General features: G+C 53.2%; 2 protein-coding genes and 1 long non-coding RNA gene across 7 annotated transcripts in view; 2 read left to right on the top strand and 1 right to left on the bottom strand.

Annotated features, from left to right (window-relative positions):
- Positions 1,171–13,770, bottom strand: LOC110402946 (cell wall protein DAN4-like). Its single transcript, XM_021405605.1, has 5 exons — positions 13,649–13,770; positions 6,075–6,533; positions 5,309–5,620; positions 5,023–5,180; positions 1,171–4,319 (listed from the first exon to the last, which is right to left on the bottom strand). The coding sequence occupies exons 1-5, from the start codon at positions 13,713–13,715 to the stop codon at positions 4,275–4,277; spliced, it is 1,041 nt and encodes a 346-aa protein (XP_021261280.1). The 5' UTR covers positions 13,716–13,770; the 3' UTR covers positions 1,171–4,274.
- On the top strand, positions 6,541–13,629 carry LOC110402955. Of its 2 annotated transcripts, none has more exons than XR_002441413.1 (3): positions 6,541–12,027; positions 12,341–12,457; positions 13,286–13,629. It is a non-coding gene; the product is annotated as an uncharacterized LOC110402955 (long non-coding RNA). The 2 variants fall into 2 exon arrangements; XR_002441414.1 differs by having other exon boundaries at positions 13,283–13,629.
- Positions 16,828–22,446, top strand: part of TESK2 (testis-specific kinase 2) — a 70,187-nt gene continuing 64,568 nt past the window's right edge. The window contains exon 1 of one of the 4 annotated variants that reach the window (XM_021405581.1): positions 16,828–17,885. The gene's annotated coding sequence lies outside the window, so the exon portion shown is untranslated. Of the gene's footprint in view, positions 17,886–18,878; positions 19,123–19,386; positions 19,532–21,181; positions 21,284–22,446 lie in introns of those variants that run through there. The other 3 variants (XM_021405580.1, XM_021405582.1, XM_021405583.1) reach the window with 3 other exon arrangements.

Genomic DNA, 22,446 nt, shown 5'->3' with positions numbered 1-22,446 from the left:
GCAAAAGTACTTCTGAAAGAGAGGGGATTAAAACAGGGGAGGGGAGAAGTTCCCCTGCGGGAGATTGTCAACAGATGTTCCATTATAGTTCAAAGAGCCTTAGCAAAAGGCTTCTGCTGCAGGGATGTATTAATTCTGGGCAGTTCATCACAGGGAGACCTGTTTTATGGTTGGGAGGATACCTGTGGTAACTTACTGAGCTCTTTCTTTACTTGAACTGTGGGTGGGGGATTGGGTCTACCTGTAAACAGAGAGGGAACTGAACAGTAGGAACAGAAACACGCTTATTTTCTTGCAGCTGTGACCACCGCTCGTCTGATCGAGATCATGCCGGTTTTGTGGTTCAGGGAGTTATTTGGCTGATGGGTCTTTCAAAAGAAAAATTATTGCAGAGGAACTGAGGCTAACCATTGTTGAACTGCTGGTGCATGAGGAGCAGACCTGGGCTAAGTATGTCTTTCAAGTGTAGGCAGGAAGTGGGAATAAGTGCACAGAAGGCTGTGCAGGCTGCCATGCAGATCAGTGCATTGATCGCTTTGTCTTTAAAATGCACAAACCTGTCAAGTTTGACACTGTCCGTCATCCTATGTTTCCTTTGTGTTAATAGTTAACAACTGCTTATAAAAGCTAATTAATGTTAGATAATCTGCTCTGGCAGAGGATGTAGTTTGCAAGCTGTGCATCCCCAGCCGCAATGGAAATGTCCTGTTGCGGCTGATGTTGGTGCTCCGCCTTCTGACACTGTCCTGAACTTGTGCTTTGGGGAAGAGTTGATTTTTCTCAGGTCTGTGAGGAAACAGCATTTGTGTGTGGAAGTATAACCATTCAAATGTGGTTGTATGGGGAAGTTTGAAGACTTCGATCATCTTACAGTATACTGGAGAATTACCAATAAAGCAAAAATCCCACAGTTTAGGAAGCCTAATATTGACAGAAACTCTTATGTTAGTGGTCATGGTCTTCCAGCTTTGCTTATTGCTCGGTGACACATGAGCAGGACCACATATTTGGCTGTTTCATGAACAGGAACCATATGATTTAATTTGACTTTGTGGGGGATGGAAAGGAGGACTGGAGATCCCACTCTGCACTGAAGCAAGCAGAGCAGGAGTTGGATGGGAACATCCCTGGCAGAGGTTCAGGAGGCACACTTATTAAAACTCATCTCTCTTCCCCCATGAGAAATCTGCATTTTTACTGAATTGAGTATAGTTACAGATAATTGAGTATAAATAACGTGGAGGCACGCAGCCTGCTGTTTCCTTCCTTGGTATTTGGAAAATGACAGCAGGCATTTTCTGTTTTCCCCCGAGTACAAGGAGAGCATTGCTTGGCCACAGCCTGAAAGCTTCCCAAGTTGTGCATCATTTTGTAGCCTTCATTACAGAAATGCATCGCCATGTCTCCCTGCCTTGCTGCTGTGCTTCTGCTCCCTGACTCAGTGCAATGCTTCTTGCACTCTCCTCTAAGGGGTGGTAAGCACAGGGCTGTTATCCACCCTTCAAACCGTGGACCAGGGAAGGAAAGGAGGGAAGGGCAGAGAAAGCAGGTGGGTCTCAAGCTCTGATTTGGGTTTCTTTCCCTCCCATTTGGCTTCAGACATGATTTGATCGATTCTTGTCCCCATGCTCATTAATTATAATTGTGCCTTAGCCCAAGAGGCGTTAAAACTAAGCCCCAGGAGACCATCAAAGGCAAGCACTGTGTTCAAAGGAAGGTGTGGAAATGGTGAGAACCAGAAAACAACTGCTGCTAAAGCTTTCTTTGCTGTGTGGAGAAGTAGCCTGCGCAACTGGTCCGTGGTCCATCTCCAAAGCTGGCAGCCTCACCTCAGCTATGAAACTAAACAAGTGTGTTCGCTTCAGTTTGCTTTGATTTCTGCGCTACAGAAAGAAGCATGACAGATCATCAAATTGTTAAGGTTGGAAAGACCACTAAGATCATCTAGTCTGACCAATGCTGACGCTATCTAGGCTTGGATTAGTCTGGCTCTGAGGGTATTTCTGTAAATAGAGGGTTACAGTTGACAATGGATGGCAATAAGGACAGCTTCAATCAGAAGCAAAGGAGAGTCTGAAGGTGCTTTAGATTAGCGTGGCTCTCTAAGGCAGATTTCATCTAATTCAACCATCTCAAAATACGAGGATGTGGGGCATGCCTTTGGAATTTGTAACTTTATTGCAGAAAAAAAATCCACTATTAACATATCTTACAAAGAAAGTTGCACTTTGGTTGGGCGAGTTTCCTCCCTCACCCCTTTCCCCTGGACAGCAAATGGGCACCCAGAGCAGCCAGCCCCTGCCCTTTCTGTTTGGTGCAGAGACGGTTTTCCAGCTCTGCCAGCCTACGCCAGTTCCAGACAGGATGGAGTTCTATTTTCCACCACGAACTTGCCTCTCTTTGTGCCAAAAAACCAGTAGCACCCTGCCCTGCGGCGGGGGAACAAGCCTGTAGCTAAGGAGATTGCTCTGTGCAGACAATGCTTGATACAAAAGCTTTGGAGTTGTGACAATTGCCCTTCAGTTTTCATGCAATAATAGGAGGAGAGAACCAACCATTCTTCCCCGTTGTGCTGGGCACCCTTACAATAAACAGACGCAAGGCCAAAGCCAACAGCTGAACCCGAACTGCACGGCAGCCACTTGTCAGCCCTTCCGAAGAAGGAACTGCTGCCTTACTTAGTTTATTTGTTTGACCACTTCTTCTCCATCTTTGGGCTTTGCAGACCATTTGATGGGGAATTTCCCCTTCCCTTGCTAAGAAGAGTAGTAACAGCCCTAAAAAAAAATAGATACTTTTGGTAGTGAGTCTTGTTATCCATCCTTTGTTGGGTCTGTGAGCGTTGCTACTGAAGGAGGAGAGACAGAGGCTTCTAAGAGCAGTGTGGGAGGCAACTGTACGTAACTTCTAGCCCTTGCTGTGTCCTGAGGGAGCAACTTAGTCAGAAATCCAACACTCTTGAGAGGACACATGCTTCTCTTTACCCGCAATCAAATGTGAACTAGAAAACAGGAGCCAGTATTCATGACATGAAGACTTCCATGCCATGCACTAACCGGTCTGTCTGAAGCAAGGGCACCTGAAAACCCTCAGACTTATGCTCAGAGGATCTGGTCTGTGGGTTTCCTTGCAGGACCTTAAAGCTTTGCAGTTTACACCAGTGATATTTTGAGGCAAAAGTGCAGAATCTAATCAGCCTAATACCTAGAAAGGGAAGGGAGGAAGGCACTACATCCAGGTTCTGTCCTCGGGACAGGACACTGACTGGCTCAAAGACCAACATTATAGGATAAAGGAGCTTTGACCTTGCACTAAGAAGAGAGACAGTGCAGTACTAGTTTTATATAATAGCTTTCAGAAACCAGATCCTAGCAGCAAAATGGGAGGTATCTGAAGAAAGACGTGTCAATCCAGGCAGAAAAGTGGACTAAAGCATTTACCGAGGCTGGGCAGGGAGCTTACACTGAAAGCAGCTGAAAGCAGCAAGCATGGCAGACCCAGTTTCGTAATTTTGGTGAGACTAAGCTAGCATGTCTGGTTGGCAACAGACTGAGTTCTGACAAGCCCTCCTGAGTTAACATCACACTTATGTCCTCCCAGCAGTTTCTAAGCAGGGGTACTTCTCGAGTGGCCACGTAACTGTTTTCCCTTCATGAGAAAAGGTGTGCATGAAGGAAAGAAGCAGAGCAGTCTGTCATCCTCACATTAGGTGTTTCAGGATAGGCAGTGCCGAGCCCATGACTAAAGCTGAAATAGGAACAACAACAAAAAAAAGTGCAAGGACAAAACAAACCTCAAAAAAAATACAGAACAAGAAGGAGCCTTAGAGAATGGATCTCTGCCTCCTTCACTCCCTCAGAAAACAGCAGTCTCCTGTGCTGACTCCACCAGTGTAACGGCTTTTGCATGGCTCACTCGTCCATCTCCTCTGAAAGCAGCAGCTGCCAAGATGGACAGAAGAGCTCCATGCAGAACACGATGGTAAAGGTTGTCTTTGCTAATTGGTCACCACGCTAAAATGAGGAGGCTCCTCTTTGGGACATCTTTTCTAGGAGAGCCCGGAGGAATAAACCAGACCTGGGCTCTGATTTCCAGCATAAAAATTTCAACACTGAACTATTTAAAATATCTAAAACCAAAAGCCATCTGAAAACAATCTTTCAGTTGTGTGCAAGTCAGAGCCCACTCATTTGTCAGCAGATTGTCTGGGACTGAGTCCTCAAGGCCTTCTCCCCTGGGAAGTTCAGCCCACCAGGCAGAGGCAGCCTGGCTGCCTAGTAGCTGTAGAGTGAGAGGGGGGTATCCTCCATCATGTCATCCTGGAAGCAGAGAAGAGTGTGTTTTAATGGGACATCCGCAGGATGTGCAGCCTCAGCCTCACCATCCCCACTGTCACAGCGTGGCCATTTGCCCAACCGTCAACATCATCCCTTCACAATGGATCTTTGGACACTCACTCTCCTGTCCTGCTGTGTGTGTTGGAGAGAAGAGGTGCGTGCATGGCTGTGGAGAACCACACTGAGGTTGTGACAGTTTGCTTGCTGCTAGCTGCAGGAGGGCATCAGTGCACATCTGCTAGTTAGTTGCTGCCTCCCCAGCTCTGAACCTCTCATCTTTTTGTATCCCCAAAGGGTCAAATGCAGAAAGACAGACAGACAACCTCCCCTGGGCAGAGCACAAATTCTGCTTTGTCATAGTCACAAAGCAAACATCGGAATCCAGGGGAACAGGCTAGGAAGGAGGTGTTACAGGGGAAATTTGTATGGTGGTCCCCTGTCTCTCTCTGCTTAACCTCTTAGTGTCCCCTGAAGAGTGAGGGGAAAGCAGAGAGCTTTAGTGGCCAACCATGAGACTTGCCGTCTCAGTGCAACCCTGGATGGAAGGAGAGAGACCAAAGAGGGAACAGGATTTGTGATCAGCATCCTTTCTCCTACAAATACCCCAAGCATGGCTAATTCAATAGAAGGAGAACTGCTGAGCAGCCAGAAGCCAGAAGCAAGGCAGCACTGAGGCATCGCTCACCATGGGCAGGTCCTGCAGGCGTCGGAACTCCATGTGGCTGTTGTGCTGGCGGTATCTCAGGAAGCCCACCAAGCCCAGGATGCCCACCATGACAATGAAGACGGAGATCACTGCGATTACCGAGGGGTCAGCCCTCATTGTAGGAGAACTTGGGAGCTCTGCAAAGGAATGGGGCCAAATGAGAGTCTTCACAGTTATTCTGCTCAGTACAACTGGGAGGAAATTTGAAGTACCCCCAACTCTTTGTCACGTTTTGCAAGAGCAGGGACAAGTGCAGAGCATTTACCTGGATTTTCATCATCACCAACATCCAGCACAGAAGCTTTCTCATGCATGGGCTCCAATTGCTGCCCCACTGGAGATGTGCTGGTGGGGATGGCGGCTGTGCTGGCAGCGGTAGAGCTGGTCATGGGGAGTCTCATCGTAACAGTACTGGAGGTGGTGGCAGGGGATGTGCTCCCTACAGTGGAGGTGGGAGCAGAGGCCTCTGCCTCTGTGCTCACTACAGGGCTTGTTCCTGGCCTGGTTTCAGCTCTTGCCACTGTGGGCCCCATGGTCTGCCCACTGGTCGGCTCCAGCTGAGATCTGTTGGTTGTTGCTGCAAAATAGGGACAAACAATTATTTCAAAGGATAAAGTGCAAGTGCATTGTGCTGTGGGACTGAACAAGATGGAAGTAAGGTTGTAAAATAGACTTTAGGGGACTATAGGAAAAGCAGCTTACTGACAACCCTTTGGTAAGCAAGAGAGTCCTACAGCACAGTCACAGCTGAGCCACACCGTAAGGCACAGTGCTAGAAAGCCCACTTATTTTTCATATGTGGCCTTCACTGCAAACGATCAATGTCCAAGCAAGCAGCCAACAGAATAAATGCCACGATTAATGGGATTTGCAGGGAGGATGCTGAACTGAGAGCACCTCTGCAACTCAGTCCCACTGAACGGGATATTTCTACTCCTCCCCATCTCCATTTCCCACAAGAGTTCATGGGAACAGAGGCATTCAGCACCCAAAGTTCTCAGGTTGCTCAGTCATGAAAGGCAGAACCTCACCAGACACGCTGTTTGGAGGTGTTGGGGTGGCACTGCTGGCATCATCCATTTCTTCGGTTGCGCTGAAGGGCTCTGTGACTTCATGGTCAGGCAGATTTTTTTCCAGAGTACTGGCTGTTGAGGCAGGGGAGGGGATTTCAGTGCTGTTAGCTGACAAGCTCATGTTGTGGTGCTCATGCTGTATAACTGTGATGGCTGTGGGGCTGGCAGTGGTGGAAGCCTGCAGTCTCTCTGTCTCGGTGCCAACCACAGGAGTGGCAGAGATGAAGGCATCCTCATCCGTAGGGTGAACTCCAGTGGCATTGAGTGCTGCAGCAGTCACGTTTTTCTCCAAGCTTGTCTCTGGAACAGCAGTAGTGTCTGGGCTGAGGTCAGAGACTTCCCTGAGCTGATGAGAGGTTGGCACTGTGTTAAGAAGAGGTGACAGCACCACGGTCTCTGTTGTCTTCTGTCCCTCTCCTACAGAAGAGAGTTAGTAAATGCTGATAAATGTTTCAGAAATCTCACATTGAGAGATGAAACAGAAGGACAGGCCAGGAGCTGAATCTACCCAGCCTGTTAACTCCAAATGCAGCACAGGTTCACATCTGGGGAAATGGTTCAAATAGCTTCTCTGCTCTCCTGGCAGGGACCTGCTATGGGAAACCTGTCTTTACCCTCCTCCCTCTCTCTCATAGAACTACAGAGTGGTTGGGTTGGAAGGGACCTTAAAGCCCCCCCAGCCCCACCCCCTGCGTAGGGCTGGGTGCCCCCACCAGCTCAGGCTGTCTAGGGCCCATCCAGCCTGGCCTTGGGTACCTCCAGGATGAGGCACTCACAGCTCTCCAGGCAGCTGTGCCAGGGCTCACTGCCCTCTCAGAAAATAATTTCCTTCTACCACTTAAGCTAAATCACTATCTGCCCTGGCCAGAGGAAGTACAGAAAACAGATGTGAGCAGAGCTGTACAGAAGCTGGTGGTATACTTTGGCAGCTGCTTTCATGGGCTATTTATGAGCACATTATCACCATCGAGTGTGACTGCTGTCATAGAAATGGAGAGCCACTCTGCCTCCCACTGGAGCAGACACGGCTGCAAGCAGGACCCCCTCCCTGGATCTGCTCAGCAGTGACAGCACGCAGGAGAGAAGCTGCAAAGCCCTCACGCTGCCAGTTGACAAACATGGATCTTGCTTGGGTTTTTGAAGGGTGTAAACAGAAAAAAAAAACCAAAAAACAGAGAAATGTTGCCACACCAGGTTGGACTCTCCAGAGCATTTGAAAACATCGCATGGTCAATATTTTTGCTATTTCTGTCCCAAGTTTCTACCTAAGCCACGGAGGCATGACAGCTAACTGCAAAAGAAAGTAAAAGTACTGAAGAAAATCCATCTTTGTGCCCATTCTGTCTGTAGTGGAGAAGCATCCGAGGTGGATGCCATAGCCAAGAAACATTCGCTCACCAACAAAGCAGCCCACTCCAGTACAAAGGCTTTGATGAAAAACTCAGCAGTTTTTAAAAGCTCTTCAGAATGGACAGAGTTATCAGAGCTCTTCTCCAGCTCCAGCACTTACCAGGGCCTAAAAAAAGACACAATACGTCTCTCTCCAGAGCCCTTCGCAGTACCCCAACCAGCTGCAGGATTCCAAACCCAGGAGCTGAGTGACAGAGCCATGATTCCCCATCCCAGGGCCCCAGTCCAACAAGAGCACAAGCAGCTCAGCCCCGCACGGCACATTTGGAGAGCGAGCTCTCCAGAGGAGCTTGGGGCAACTGAAAGACTGAAGGCATAAGCCATCTCCCTTTGACGTGTCCAGGATCTGGCTGGCCGTGCCCAGAACGTGCTATGCAGCGTGCTGCCAACCCAGCAGCTCCAGAGCCCGCGCTGGGCAGTGCCAAAGGATCTCAGCTGGGCAGAGGAGGGTGCTCCGTAAATACGCCGCTACCTGCCCCTATGCAGCAACGCACACAGAGCTGCGCTGTTGTTGCAGGATAAACAGGAAAGGCGGTGGCCAGGTGCCTGGCCAGCAGCAAGCCTGGTGATGTGCTGCTCTGAATAGCTGGCCTGTGCTGGGGCAGCCTCCTGTGGGGTGGCAAGCTGTAACTGGGGTAACGCAGGGGGAAGTTTTGGGAGAAGCTGTGTGGCACGAAGGGCTGACCAGCACTGAAATGCTTGTGCCACTTTCTAGCTAGGAACAGAAAACCAGAGAGAAGCAGAGTGAGGTCTGCACATGAGCTGGCATCCCTGCCAGGAGGTGTTGTGGGGCAGGGAGGTTTGTGGGGGGAAGCAGCTCCCCTCATTCCACTAACACTGTTTATCTGGTAGAGATGTTAAAATTAGCAAGTGTGGGACAGGTTGGGCAGGGGAACCCACCCAGGGGCCTTGGAGCACCGCAGGAGTAGATGGCACCTGATTAGCGTGTCAGTGAGCACAGCAGCCCAGCTCAGCAAACAAAGGAGAGCCTGGAAAGAGGGAAAGCCCAAATGGAGCTCACACAAAACCTCCGGCCATTAGGAGGTGATGGTGAGAAGATGGAGAACAAGGCAAGATGCACAGGATGGACAAAGAGATGAAGGACAGCGAGTAAATCCCGATTGCTCGGGGGCAGACAGACAAAAGATCACCATCACCATCTGTCACCTCCATCACCTCCGAAGAGTGAGGGCACAGCCAAAGCCACCAGCCCGCACCTCACGGAACAGCAGGGAAGCACCCTGTGTGCAGTCTGGTGTCAGCATGTGGATGCTGAAAAGCACAAGCACCAATGAGTTTTCCTTCAGTTTTGTTTTAAAATAAAAATGCCCCTCCACGGTCCTGCATTAGGATGTGCTATGTTACTGCTTTGATTCCCATCGTTTTATCGTGACTGTGGGCACCAGCTGCAGCCCGCACCCACCCAGCCTGGTGCAGAGCAGCGGGGCAGAGGCCAGCCCTCCATCTTTGGTGCCCAACAGCTCTGAAAATCACGGCCTCCAGCCCAGCCGCTGCTGCTCTATTGCTGAGCAATGATGACTTCAGCTATTTATCAGCTACTTGCAGAGGTGCAGGTCAGAGCTCGTCACTCTGGCATCCTCCTGGAGCAGCTCTGCTTCCTGCACCAGATGCCAGGGAGGCTGCGGCTGCATTGCCTGGGGCATCATCCTCTCCACCTCCTGCATACAGGAGGGAACCAGGCCCCTCTGCCTCAAGTAGAAAAGGAAGGGGAGGACTCAGAGAGGATTCTTCACTTTCCCTGGGATCCTCCGAGGCACGACAGCAGTCACCCTTGGATCATAACAAAGCAACAACGGCCATGCTGCGAGTGAAGGAGCCAGGCCAGCTGCCGGCTTGCTGGGAACCAGCAATCTCAGAGCACGCTGGGGCAGAGCAGGAGGGTGTGCGGCTCCCAGCAGACATCGCTGACTGCAGTGACCTCTGTCTGGGAAACAGAGGGGGCAGGAAGAGAGCAGCCTTTGGGGAGGAGAAATGCAGCTGGCCAAGATGCCCCTGCATTGGATGAGAGTGGGATCCACTCCCCGCCTGTGGGGCAGGGGAGGCTCCGGGCCTCGCTGACGGACCCCTGCACATCAGCCCGCGCTCCCACCGGCTCTGGAGCAGACGTGGTATAAATATGCCAGAGTGAAGGAAGCCAGCTCTGCAGGAGACGGGGCTGTTCCTGCTGTGCTCTCCCTGCCCAGGCTGCAGGGCTGGGGCCAAGCGAGGGGCTGTGGAAGGACTGTACTGGGATGCACGGTGTCCTCTGCACCCTCCTTCCTAACTCAGCCAGAAACAGCAGCTCCCCAAGAGCCGAGACAAATCTGACACCAATTCACCACCATTTCCAAAATCCCTCTTGCAGCAAGCCCAGGGTGAGAGGTACTAGAGCCACATGCAGTAGGGAAGGCAGTGGCAGCCTGGCTCAGGGCTGAAGGAAAGCAGAGCACAGGGTACAGCCTGCAGCCACTGCTGCAAGAGGCTCACAGGGTCGCTCAGAAGAGCTGAGCACAAAGAAGGGAAAGGATCCACCCAAGATTTTGCAAGGTGCTGTAGGATCAGGGATCCCCGGTGCTGGCAGCATGGGATGTCACCGCCTGCACTCCCTGCAATCGGCTGCCCGCAGAGCACACAACCAGCGGCACCTCCCCAAGCGCTATTTTTGTGCTCTAACTGAATTCAGTTCCCATTGAAGTGTAACAACTCACAAACAATATAGCAAAATGCAAAATTAATACAATGTTTTAAAAGTAACCTAGGTGTATCTCAGCAATTACATCCTCTTCCTTAGTAAAGTACCCCATTAGGTGTAGAAATCGTCTTTTGTTGCCAGTTATTATATTTTGATGGTTACCAACCAAGGATAATTAAAAAGCCTCTTCAAGGAAAAAGAGCTTAAGTATGAATGCAAATAAACGCAGACAGTGAGATTTAAAGCCGAGGCTCTTCATCTCATCGAGAAACAGAGCTGGAATAGCTGCTGATTAGACAGCAGCCAGCCCTGACCTTTCTGCTGTAATGCAGAGCTCAGAATTAAAGAACCTGGACGGCAGAGGTTTCAGGTAGGGTGGTGGGGATGCCACAGAGCAAACCCCCAACTACTTTGGGATCCTGGTCCCAGCCCAGTACCTCATGGGACCTTGATGGAGGTGGGATGACACGAGGTTGTGTTTGTGGCACGCTGCAGCACTACCAGGGCTGATGCCAGGACTGCCCCCATGTCCATCCTGGCAGACAGAAGCTGAACAGGCTCTATCTGCTGCCAGTGGTCCAGGTTTGAGCAGCGAACCAGGGGGAGCTGAAGCACAGGTGTCAAGTGCCCAGCACGGCTCTGGGAACCCGCCAGGCCAGGCATGCAGCGAAGGGCAGTGGTAAGAGACAGGAATAGAAAGGTCTCCTGACCCAGAAGCTCCTTCCAGCACAACAGGGCAGGTGGCCTCGAGCTGAGCACGGGATGGGGCTCTGATTAGATATGGGGCGCTGAGCGAGCGTGGCGCCAGCAAAAGACAACCCAGTGCCCAGCCTGCCCGGGCAGGCAGCAGGAAACCTCCCCAGGGTGGTGCAGATGCCGGGCCTCAGGTGTGAGCCCCCGGGGAGCAAAAGGGGGGGGTGCAGGACAGCTCCAATGCCACCACCTTGTTTGGTGGCACTGCGTTTGGGATGGGCGGCAGAGCGAGAGTTGTTAGCAGAAAGGAGCAGCCCTGGAAGCAGTGCTGTGAATGCCAAGCATGGGCTCTTCCTTACCAGGAGAAGCCAAAGAATAGCACAGACATGCCTGGGGCAGGCGGCGGTGCTGGGAGGTGTCAGGGACGTGTGGTAGCGCCCATCTGCAGGACCCAGCAGCCTGGGGGTGCACACACCGTGCCAGGATGGGGAGAAATGCATGAAGCCGTGCTACAGGTCTACATGGAGCTCCTTCCCTGCTCCCCCACTAAGAGAGGGGGGCTTACCCCAGGTTCCCCAGACAGGGCAGTGCAGGCTGTCTGCATGGCCACCACCACCTCCCCAGGCAATTGTTTTCCGCTGGCCGCATGCAGCTGCACAGCACCCTGCCTGGCAGGGAGGTGCCCACGCTCCCATGCTGTTTGCTTTGTGCCTCGGTTGAGGATTGAGCTGTGATGAAGACACCTCTGCCCAGAGACTGCCCGGAGATTTGGGGGCACATGTGACTCTTAGAGCCCCGTCTGGGTCTGCGTGTAACCCCAACAATCACCACAGCAGTAGGAGATCTGGCATCAGCCAGCCCCAGCCATGATTACCTCAGGAGCCACAGCTGCAGGGGAGGAAGCGCTCATGTCATTAGGGGAAAATTAATTAGCCAGTTGCCTTAACAGCAGCCCTATGTCAGCAGGGAACCCAGGCAGTGTGGCATGAGCTGGGGGAGCCTGGACACCAGGAATTCTACCCTGTCCCAGGACCTTCCTAGCCATGGGGCACCAACTGCGTCTGTCCTTTGGGTCTGCCTCTCTGCCCATAGCATGGAGAATTGGGACCAGAGGAGGTGAGTGCTGCAGCCCTGTGCTGTCAGGGTCCTGGTAGAGGGGGGGCCACCCCCCCCAAGGAGAGGACTAAGCTGTGCTTCAGTGCTGGGTGCAGGGAGCTGCAGCCAGCCAGGCTGGGACTGCCTACCTCCATCCCCCTGGTAAAAAGTGGTAAATCCCCATGTTATGTCTGTGGGGTGTGCAGATGGGATTCATACGCTGGTGTTGCTCACTGTGCTGTGCTGTCACCTCTGCTCACAAGGCAGCTCAGCATGGGAGATGAGAGGCAGCACGGTGTCCAGCCCAAAATTACCCTGGGATTTTATTTTTAAGGCTGATGGTGCTGGAGGAAGTGGATTTCCGCAGGCAGCGAAGAAAGGCTGCATTGAGAGCTGGGTGGGCAGAGAGCGGGGGATGCAGCAGTGTCCGGCCAACGAGGACCAGCACCAGGTGTGGGGCAAAGATGCATCTGTGGTGCTGGGATGAGCCCAGTTCCAGGCAGGTTTTGCTTTGGGGCCAGTTGCTGGGTGACCCCTTCCACCTCCACAGTGCTGGTGGGATTCTCTGGTGTCTCGATAAGGACTGAGCTCGCCATGCGGCTTTTCTTTATCGGTGGCAGCTCTCCCGTGCCGTCTATTTCACAAAATCTTTTCTCTCTCGGCTGGGGCTGGGGTTAGGTAGCGGATCCAAGAGCTGCAAGGATGAGGGCCAAGCTGTACGGGTGCCATTTCCTGGGGCCACAAAGGGACACTGGGATTGGGACACGGAGCACGAGGCAACCCAAAAGTCCAGCACAAGGTTAATTCTGCCATGTCCCCGCGTCTGGGACGCTGCAGTGAGGGGCTCTCAGGAGCCCCCCGAAAGCAGCTCCTTGGGGTACCCCGATGTGCTCGGAGCTGTGACACGGGGTGAGTGCGGGGCAGGGCTGCTCTCAGCTGCTGGGAACCCCGCAGCCACGCGCTGCAGCCGCACCGCCAGCGGCCGGGAGCCCGATGCCGCGTGCCTTCCCCACACAACAGGTGGGTCTGGGGCCGCTTGCCCGCACTCAGCCCTAACCCCACACAAACGGCAGCCGGGGCTCAGAGCCTCAGCCCCGCGGGCAGCACCGACGGGTTCATGCCACAGCCCCACTGGGGGTTACCAGAGACAAGTTGGTGTCACGCCTTCGTCCCCACTGCTGCCCTCGCCGTGCTGTGACCATCCCCCCCTCCCCCAGCCCACCCCAGGGGAGCTGGCTGGGAGCTTTTTGCTTTATTCCGTTTCTTGTTTTCCCAGCAGCCGAGAAGCCGAGCACGCCTGCTTCCCGCCGAGCCCCACGCTTTGTCACTGCCCCGCTCACCGGGACTGCCGACGGTGCCCCCCCACCCTCCCCACCCCCAGCTCGGGGTGCGTTCCCACCGCGTGGCCGCCGGCACGGGCCCACGTGGAGCCGCGGAGCTCCGGCCCGGGAGCGGCCGCCGGGACGCGGGGCTGTGGGGCTGCCGCTTTGTCCCGCCGCTTTGTCCCGCAGCATCCCCGGATCGCGCGGGGCTCTGCCCAACTTTCGGGGCCCGCGGCTCCCATCCCGGGGTAAGGGCTGCTCCAGCTCCGGCGCTGCGAGAGCGGTGGGACCCCCCCACCCATCCCGGCCCACCGCGGTACCTGGCAGGGCGCAGAGCAGGCAGCAGGCGGCGGCGAGGCGGAGCAGGGCGCGCCGCGTCCCCTCCATGCTGGGCCGATCCGCGCTGCCTCCGCCGGCGGGACTGGGGCGGGGCGGGCGGCACGTGGGGGCGGCCCCGGGCACGGACGGGCGGGGCGGGGGCCGCCGCCACTCCCAGAGCCCCCGGCCCGTTCCGTTCCGTTCCCTTTCGGCCGCCGGCACTCCCGGTGCGGTCGTTCCCTGCCCGGGGCATCTCCGGCCCTGCTACCCAGGTGCGGTCTCTCGACATCTCCCGGTCCGGTCCCGCAGGCGCACTCAGAACCATCGCTTCCACCCCATGCAGGGATAGGGGTGATGCAAAGTGGCGTCGCGCTGGAGCCTTGTGCTGCTTTGGGATGCCCGGAGCTGTTGGCAAGGCTGGGAACGGGGTGCGCTTGTATCCCTCCCCTGGGCATTCAGGGTGCCCGGGCTCCTGGGGGCACCCCCGGCCCTCCTGGGCGCTGGGTAGCCCCTTCCAGGCGCTTCCAGGGCCTTTCCCCAGATACTTGCTGGTGAAGGAAATCCCAGCCCGAGCGCAAACCCAGATGGCCACCAGGTTGTCCCTTCCTTCCTCTGGTGGCATTTCTGAAGAAGCAGCACTGCTGCAAAGCTGGCCATGGCCAGGCCCCCTACAGCCCGCGCTGTTCTCTGGAAGGCCTCAAAATCCCCATGCAAACCCCTTGGTTCCACCGCTTCCTCTCCGGCCCTACTGCCCTGCGCTGCAGCAGCTGCAAGCTGCAACCTGCCCCCACTGCTAACAGAAGGTTTCTGGCTCCTCCTGTGCAACCAGTGCCCTCTGCCCACAGCAGGCTGCTGCTGAGCCTGCCTCGGGCTGGTTCTTCTTCCATCCCATGGCATAGAGGAGGAAGGTGGAAACGGGGACTTTGTCCCCTGAGCGGTTGCTCCTTTTACACCTTCCTCCTTCAGTGTGGGGGTCTCGGTATCTCTGCCTCCATTCAGGGGCAGATGGAATGGAGCAATGGTGATGGGACCATGCCCATAAAATCTCACCCCCTTCCTCAGAAATTTGTTTCTGGCTGCTTAGTGCCACCAAAAGAAGATGTACTGTTTTCTGGCATCCTGTTAAAGAAGTAACTAGGCCTTTGCAAACTCCTCTGTTCTTAAAGGGAATTATTTTACATGTTTTACAGCATTTTGGTACACTGGGAGAAGCTGCAGAGCGGCCTGGCTGTGGCAAGTGCCTGAGGGGACACGCAGCAGAGGGGAGTAGATGGGGCACACCTGATCAGCACATGGACCAGATAGGTCTGAGCAGCGAAGAGAGCAGAGGAGTGGGAACAGTTCCTGAAAGAAAGTTTCGTATTCGGGAAACGCTGCATTGACTGCTGCCTCTCGCTGTGCTTTATTTAGCTCCCATCCCATGGTTCCTGGCTGGCGGCCAGCGCAGGGAGCAGCAGGGGATGGCAATGTTGATTATCCTAATTTAATAGGAAAAAGTTCATAACAGAAAAGTGAGAGGAATATAGCGGCAGCAAAGGGCCTGGGGGGACGGGGTGCAAAGGGAGGAGGAGGGAGATGCCGGCCTGGGAGAAAGACAGCGACTTGGTGCTGGGGTTGTGTCCCCATGGAGCACTGCTGGCCCTGCAGGGTTTGGCAGCTCCTGCCCCATGCCACTGTGCAAACCCATATTTTTGGGATGACTGGCGTTGATCAGCATTGGGCTGTTCATCAGCAGAAGAGATCCTCAGCAAGCAGTGGGCTGGGAGCTAAGTGGGGCAGAAGGGAGAAGCCAAGGTGACTCATTGCCTTTTCCAAGCCTGCAGCACTAAAGCTGTATTTTATTGAAGACAAATCTCACAAGTCAGAGCTGAGGAAAGAGAATTTGTTGGAGCAGAGGGTGCTGCTGGGTGGCTCACAGGCAGGCAGAGGGAGATTGGCTCAGCAGCCCCAGACAGGACATCTCTGCTGCTCCTCAATGCAGAGAGAGCTGCATCCATCTATTTTTAATAATGGTGACGCAGGCGGTGAGCCTGGCCTCAAGCTGGGAGATCGCTCTCTCCCCATGCATCTGTCCTGACTCATCTTCCTCCGCAAGGGCCCTGCGCTGCTCTGTGACCCAGCAAAGGAAGAAGAGGGAAGCAAAATGGGGCCAAAAAAAGTAAATCGGAGAGCATAGCTCCAGAGATAGAGAATTGTTTGGGGAGAGGAATAATAAACACCAGGCTTTCGCTCACTCAGAAGCTGGGAAAATGATGAGACTGGGAGAGCTCAATGTGCCCAGGGGCCTGCTAAGGAGAGAGCAGCATCCCAGAGATGCTTGTTGAGATCCTAAAGGGTTTGGAGCATGACTGAAAGCCTGCGGGGATCTCACAGCTTCTCATGAAACATAGAAAAGGCTGGAAAAGGGACAACATCAATGTTAGACGAACTCCAGGCTGTCCCACTGGGGCCCTCTCCTCTGCTCCATGAAATGACTCTGGATCTCCACTGGTGTAAATCGGAGCAGAGTTTGACCAATGCTGTTTAAAGAGGGTGTTTTTCCTTGAGGAGTTTCCTCGCGCAAAGTACCTCATGGGTTCAGTATCTGGGATGCCTGTTGTCACTGCAGCGCTGTGAAGTTGACCCACTGCCTTCATCCTCCAGGAGGGGAGAAAGGTCATTCCCTTTGCTTGGCACTGCTTTAATTCTGTCCCTGCTGAGGGCAACAGCTGCTCTGCTGCCCCAAAGTAAAACTTGTGGCTACATCACAGCATCTTTCTCCTTGGGAAGCAGAAATCTCCAAACTTCTCTGCCTCTGGGGCATTTCCAAAGCCTAGGGAAAAGGAATTCCCCCTCCCATGCTCTCACCCACCTCCTCTGATGTCTGTTTTTATTGCCACCCCATGAATGGCAATTAAATCCTTGGCTGCTCTTTTGCCAAACCGGTTACATTTACAAAGCTGAAGTGATCTGCCTGGGGAAGTGTCGGAGCAAACCACAAGCCGCAGGAGCGCTTTTGGTGCAGCTGATCCTTACATGGGGCAGCAGAGGAATACCAGCCCAGCTCCTGGGCTGCAGGACCCCTCCTCAGTGCCAGCAATAGACCCCAAGCCTGAAGCATGCTGTGACATCTGCAGGGCTTTGCCCCTTTGAAGAGTCTGCTCATATAGTGTTCATTTTTCTCTCTCCAGGAAATGGAAACTACAAAGCCATTAATCTTCTGCAGATGTTAAGGTTGTGGATTTGCTGGAGTATTTCTGCCACCTGCAAGGAGGGGCAGGGGGATGTCCTCATGCTGTTGTTGTACACACATACGTGGCCACCATGCTTTTCCACTTTCAAAACATAAGCTTGCCTCTGAGATAGAGTGGTATGAGCATTCCCAAGAAGACATCATCTCCCAAGCCTTCTCAAAACAGTTTCCATGTATGACATAAATCGCAGGATCTCGTGGAATGTTTGCTCTGCAATTTAACTTTACTGAATTGCACTGGCATATCTTAATGACGGTACTTTACACCAGCCTGGGGGATGACTATTTATTCCTGGATGTTACCAGCAAGACATTTGCAGGCCATAAGCAGAGACAACTTGTATATTGGCGGGAAAGCTGGCGAGGTGAAATTTGTGATGGCGAACTGGGGGAAAAGAGCATTCACTTGCTTTAGTTCTGAGGTTAGCTTGCAAAAAAAGAAGTAATAAAGAGCTGCCACCAGATGTCATCTCGAAGCTAACTAATAGCTTCCAAGCTAGCAGGAACCGGGGGCACAGCGATGGAAGCAGAGGACACCAGCACTTCTCGCAGGGCATCACCGCCCCGGGTTAGCGAATGACCACAGAGACTGAGACGCTTCAGGGTTTGCTTTGTAAAATCTTTTCAACTCACTTGGGCAGATTGCAGCAAAACGTTAAGAGCTGAAATTTAACTCTGATATAAGTTCTGGAAGATCGGTCTGACTGAAACCCCCACGCTGGGGCTGAGCGTCGGGGGCAGGAGGCGTTGGCAGACCTGAGCAGTTCCACCTGTTCTGTCACAGAGTAGAACGCGATGGGTACGCTCACCATTGCATAATGGCTTCATTACAACAGCTTTGCTGCACCCTATGCTTGAGCTGTCATTAGAATATACGTTTGCATTTATGCTTGATGCTTAGCCTTTGGGAGCGTGGGAATATGGCTGCTAGCAAAGGAAACCCATAAGGAAAATGGAAGGAACCGCCGCAGGACTTCTGATCTGCTCCCCATGCAGAAACAGTGCAGGTAAATGTACAGAGGGAGCCTCAGTACCAAGCTGGGAGAAGTTCGAGGCTAAATGCAATCACTGCAGAGAGGGTGTATGCCAGCTGTGGGTCTCCGTGCAGAATGATCCATAGAGGCGGTGCCGATGTTTCCAAAGGAAGGTCCCTCCGAGCACGTTTGGGATCGGGCTGTAACGGTGAGGGGCAAACTTAATGACAGAGGGCCATGAGAAAGCATCGCTGACATGGCACGGAGAGGCAGAGCGCTGCGCTCTGGTCTGAGCGCCTTTACAGCTGTAACTCCACCAGCTTTAACTGCTCGGGATTTGGTTTTTATATCCCAGACTCTTTGTTTTTTGAGGAGCTTCAGTAAAAATTCCTCAAACTTCGGCAAGGATGAGGTCAGGGAAAGAAGGAACCCCCCACGTGTACTGAGCTGCTCTCATCCTCACATGGCTCGGAGCATACACCCGGGAGCAGGCCGCCCGGAACAGCAGGGAAGCGCTGGGGCTAAATGCTGAAGGCACGGAGCTGGAGAGAAGACATCACCGACATCGCAAAGCCGCAGCCAGCGCATCAGCGCCGGGCCCGCGCGGGGCGCCACCGCCCGCTGACAGCTTCCCGCCCACCGCTGCCTATAAACACACGCGGATTGGCTCTCCTGCCCGTCCGTCAGCCCGTACGCCGCACTGCTACTGGCTAACTCTCTTATTTATAACCCGCCTTCGAAGGCTGGCCAATGAGAGCGAGGCGCCCCTAGCAACGCCCCTCTCTCTTTCCGGCCATTGACTCCCGCCATTGTCTGGGGAGTCGTTGTCACTGCTTCTGTTGGCCCAGCCGCCTGCCTCTCAAGTGTCTCTTGGCCAATTAGAAACCAGTACTCACGTAGATTACCTGTGAGTCCCTCCGCCCTCCTTCCCCTTCTCCATTGGCCAGACGCCACCGTCCATCAAACCCTCCCGAACGTCGATTGGCTGCTCAGGACGGCGGCTGGGCTCCGCCCCGCGCTGTGGGCGGCTCAGCGGCTGTGAGGCAGGCGGCGGGGCTGGGCGCGTGAGGAGGAGGCGGAGGAGGCGGAGAGCGAGGGCGGAGCTGTGGCGGTCGCGGGTCCCGCAGCTGGGTTCTCTCCTCACATGGGGCCCCCTCGCTTACCGCAGCGGCGGGGTAGACCCTCACCGGGCCGCTGAGAGACGAGCAGGTCGCCATGAGTGCCCGCGCCGCCCGCAGGCCCCGCTTGCGCCGCCGCCGCCGCTGCTCAGGTAACGGCCGGGGCCGCGCGCGAGGGGCGGAGGGTGAGCAGAGCTGAGCTGAGCTGAGCTGAGCGCCGCGGCGGGTGGGCGGCAGGAGGGTCCCGGAGCTGCAGCAGCCCCCGGTCCCTCGAGGGTGCGGTGTCCGACAACGCCGGGAGGACAGGCCGCCTGGGTCCCGCCGCCCCCGGTGCGGTGCGCTCGGGGCGGGCAGGTGCAGGCGGGAGGCGGGGGGGGGGTGCGGCGAAGCTGCGTTCTCCCGCCCCCAGTGAGGGGCTTCCCGAGCAGGTCCGTGCCCAGGCACACGGGGATCGCCTGCGAGATGGTTGCTGTGCCGGCAAGTGTGAGCTTGGCTCCGGTTTTGCTATTTTAAGTGCTGCCCTACGTGAATCATGGGTTAATGACAAGCTGGAATGTTCAGGTGTGTGTGCATATATGTTTGCGTGATGGCCCTCAGATGAAAGGCGCTGTATAAATGCGGGAGATCGCTCTTAATAGTGCGTTTCTTTGAGGGCGAGGGCTGCATTTGCTTTAAGCGCAGAGGACTTTCCTCTTGAATACTCTGACAGGTATGCCAGGGGTTAGGTGAAAGCTGAAATGTCAGGAGCGCTGCCTGGAACTCTGTTTACACTTTTACTTTCTTGTTTGTCCTCTTGAAAAGACTGAGAGCTAATATTTATGCCAACTTGTGAGCGGTCTTAATGCTTCAGCTGAAATAATTTCTAAAAAAAAAAAACTTTAAATAGGGGTCAGAGTTCTAGGATATTTTTGTTGTGAGCAAAATCAACAGCCTTACAGTTCCATGGACTTAATTAGGCAGTGGAATTTACAACCTAAGATAAGATATTTTATGAGAAACTCTGATATGCCCAGTGGAATAGTCGTAAACCTTTCTATTTAGTCATTATGTGTGGAAATTATTGTTGCATAGCATATCCTGACAGGCCAATAAAAACGTCATTTTCTGACTTAAGCAGGACTGCACTGTGCAGCTGTAGACATGGCTGTTATTCCATTGTCCATTTCTTTTGCCTTCATGTGAAACTTGCATACAAAGCATGATCGGCTTGAGCTGAAGGTAGCTGGGTGCGTGCCTGTACCTGCTGGCAGTGTGTGCTGTCCTTGCTTTTTGCTTGGAACTTCCGTGCCGTTCTGTTAGGGTGAACAGTTTGGGAGGGGAGGGGGGCAGAGCAGAGGGGAGGAACAGAGTAATCCTTGCTACAGTGCTTAATATTTTTGGGACTGCAGAATGAGAAAGTTGGTCCAGATGAGATACTGTAACACCTTCCAATTTTATATATATGCTTTTGCCATTGTGATTCTTTGCACAAATGACTTCACAAATTCCTGGAAGAAATGTAGGGTTAAAGGAGGGGTCTGTCTGCAGAAGTGTGAAGCTTGTGGTTCCCTTGCATCATAGATTTCCTTTCTGTGTTCTGACGCTAGCCAAGAACCATGCATTTGCACCGTGGCAGAGTTTTTTATTTTATCCTTGCAGCATGGTATCTTGCAACCTGGCACAAAATTAAGTGCTCTTCTAGGCAAGATCAAAGCCAGTCAATATTCATAATTAATTCTTAGCCATTTTACTGCTTATTAGTACCCTGACACGTTCATTTGAAGTGCATTTGTCAGTAAGTACCTCTGATAATCAGCTGCTGTATCCCAGTGGCTCCATCTGTTGTCTGCTGCCAAGCCCTCTTTTTGACTTAGTTAGTAAGCTTCTTTTCATATGGCCCTGTCACTTTTTCTTAAGTTAACACACTTCTGGTAGTGCCTAGGCCACTTTTTTTTTTATGTGATGGTCCCATGGGTTGCACTGGGGAACCGTAACAGCTCTTGCAAGCAGCCTGCAAGTTAGCTGAAATAACTTTGCTTTTGAAGCCTAACATCATATGCTCCAGGTCTGTGGCTCACAACTGAGTTCTGTATTTCCCCATGGTACCCAGGGTGCTTGGGATTGTGTAAAGACCGCCAGCCTCCAGTGTCTGCAGTACGGTAACGACGGCGGAGCTGGGTGCCTGTTCTCGCTCCAGAGATTCATAAATAAGTTAGTTGAGACCGTGCTACTGTTCCATTTGTACAGCCGGTATCTGACGTAAGCGCAGGACTGGGTGTTCCACAGTAACTTGAGCCTGTGGACACGGGCTGGTGTTCTAGCTGTATTTCAATGGTAGGTTATAGAACGTACTTTAAGTATTTGTGAAGATGGTACTTTTAGATGGAAAATGTTCAAATGTTGACCATCTTGTATGACTATGAATGGTCAATCAGGCATGAAACTGAGCCTGCTTGCTTTATTTTCCTCTATTCTTAATCATTGCTGTTCTCTTTCCTTGCCTTTGCTGTGCTGTTACCTCGTGCCTGCATTGAAACAACTGCAAGTCGCTTCCCGTCCACAGTGAGAGCGCCTCGGAGCGACAGAGCTGTCAGCTCTCGGTGTACAGCAGCTGGAGAGGCTGAGGGGGAGTTCCCTGGCTGCGGAGATGTTCCAGTACCTCTGGGACAGGAAGGTTTCGATTCTCTTTGTTTTTCCCAGGAACTAAGCAGCGCCAGCCCACTGACACCTGGATGGCTGGAGCAGCTCCTCAGTATCCTCGCTGAGCTCTGCGGAAGCGTAGGGAATGCTGCTGTTTTCTGGATATCTTGCAATTTTTCTGCTCTATTGGGTAAACAGAATGTATTGACATTATCCATCTGAAGCAGCAGCTGTGTATTGTATGTGATCTACTTGAGCGATCGTCTGACTAACGATGTTCTGCGTCTGGCTCGGAGGCTGCCTGCACTGGGGCTTGGTGTGGCTGCAGCCAGGCTAGGAAACAAGTACAAGTTCAATTTTGCATTGTATTTGGACCTGAGAAAGTGCTGGCAATTCCTTACTATGATCAAGTGTTTTTTTTGTTTGTGTGTTTTTTGCCTTCTAAATATGTGCCAGCCTTTATACCTGTGCTTTGTGTGGGTGTTTTTAAACCGACAACCTTAGTCCTGAATCCCAGGCCCTGCACTAGGTTAATGGCTTGTCTCTTTCTGTTTTCAAACTTGGCCGCAGTCACAAAATAAGTGAACTGTTTGTTTCAGCTTGGGCTCTCGCGGAGGTTTGTTTGCATTACAAACCCGTGGCGCAGCTCGGCAGGCTGCTGGTCCCGTGGCTGTGTAACCATTCCTGGGCCAGCACGGGTTTCCTCTGAGCAGCATCAGCCCGGCTGCAAAGCTGTGTGCTGCATAGGTACCTGCTGGAGCTGGGAATTTCTCCCAGCATGGGGATACAATTAAAGCGAAATGCTGGGCTTTTCGGTTTCAAGTGCAGTGACTTACCTGAGTAAAGCGGCGAGGAAG

The sequence above is a fragment of the Numida meleagris genome, chromosome 7, assembly GCF_002078875.1.
Source record: "Numida meleagris isolate 19003 breed g44 Domestic line chromosome 7, NumMel1.0, whole genome shotgun sequence".
Taxonomy (NCBI): Eukaryota; Metazoa; Chordata; class Aves; order Galliformes; family Numididae; genus Numida; species Numida meleagris.
The sequence above is the reverse complement of the archived record's forward strand: the minus strand, read 5'-3'. Positions and strand labels throughout refer to the sequence as shown.

Bases quoted from the DNA above. Each gene is read 5' to 3' on its own strand.
- LOC110402946 (XM_021405605.1), bottom strand. From the start codon at position 13,715: ATGGAGGGGACGCGGCGCGCCCTGCTCCGCCTCGCCGCCGCCTGCTGC. The intron at 5,621-6,074 runs GTGAGGTTCTGC...CCTATTTTGCAG, and splicing joins ACCTCCAAACAGCGTGTCTG to CAACAACCAACAGATCTCAG. The intron at 5,181-5,308 runs GTAAATGCTCTG...ATTCCTTTGCAG, and splicing joins TGGTGATGATGAAAATCCAG to AGCTCCCAAGTTCTCCTACA.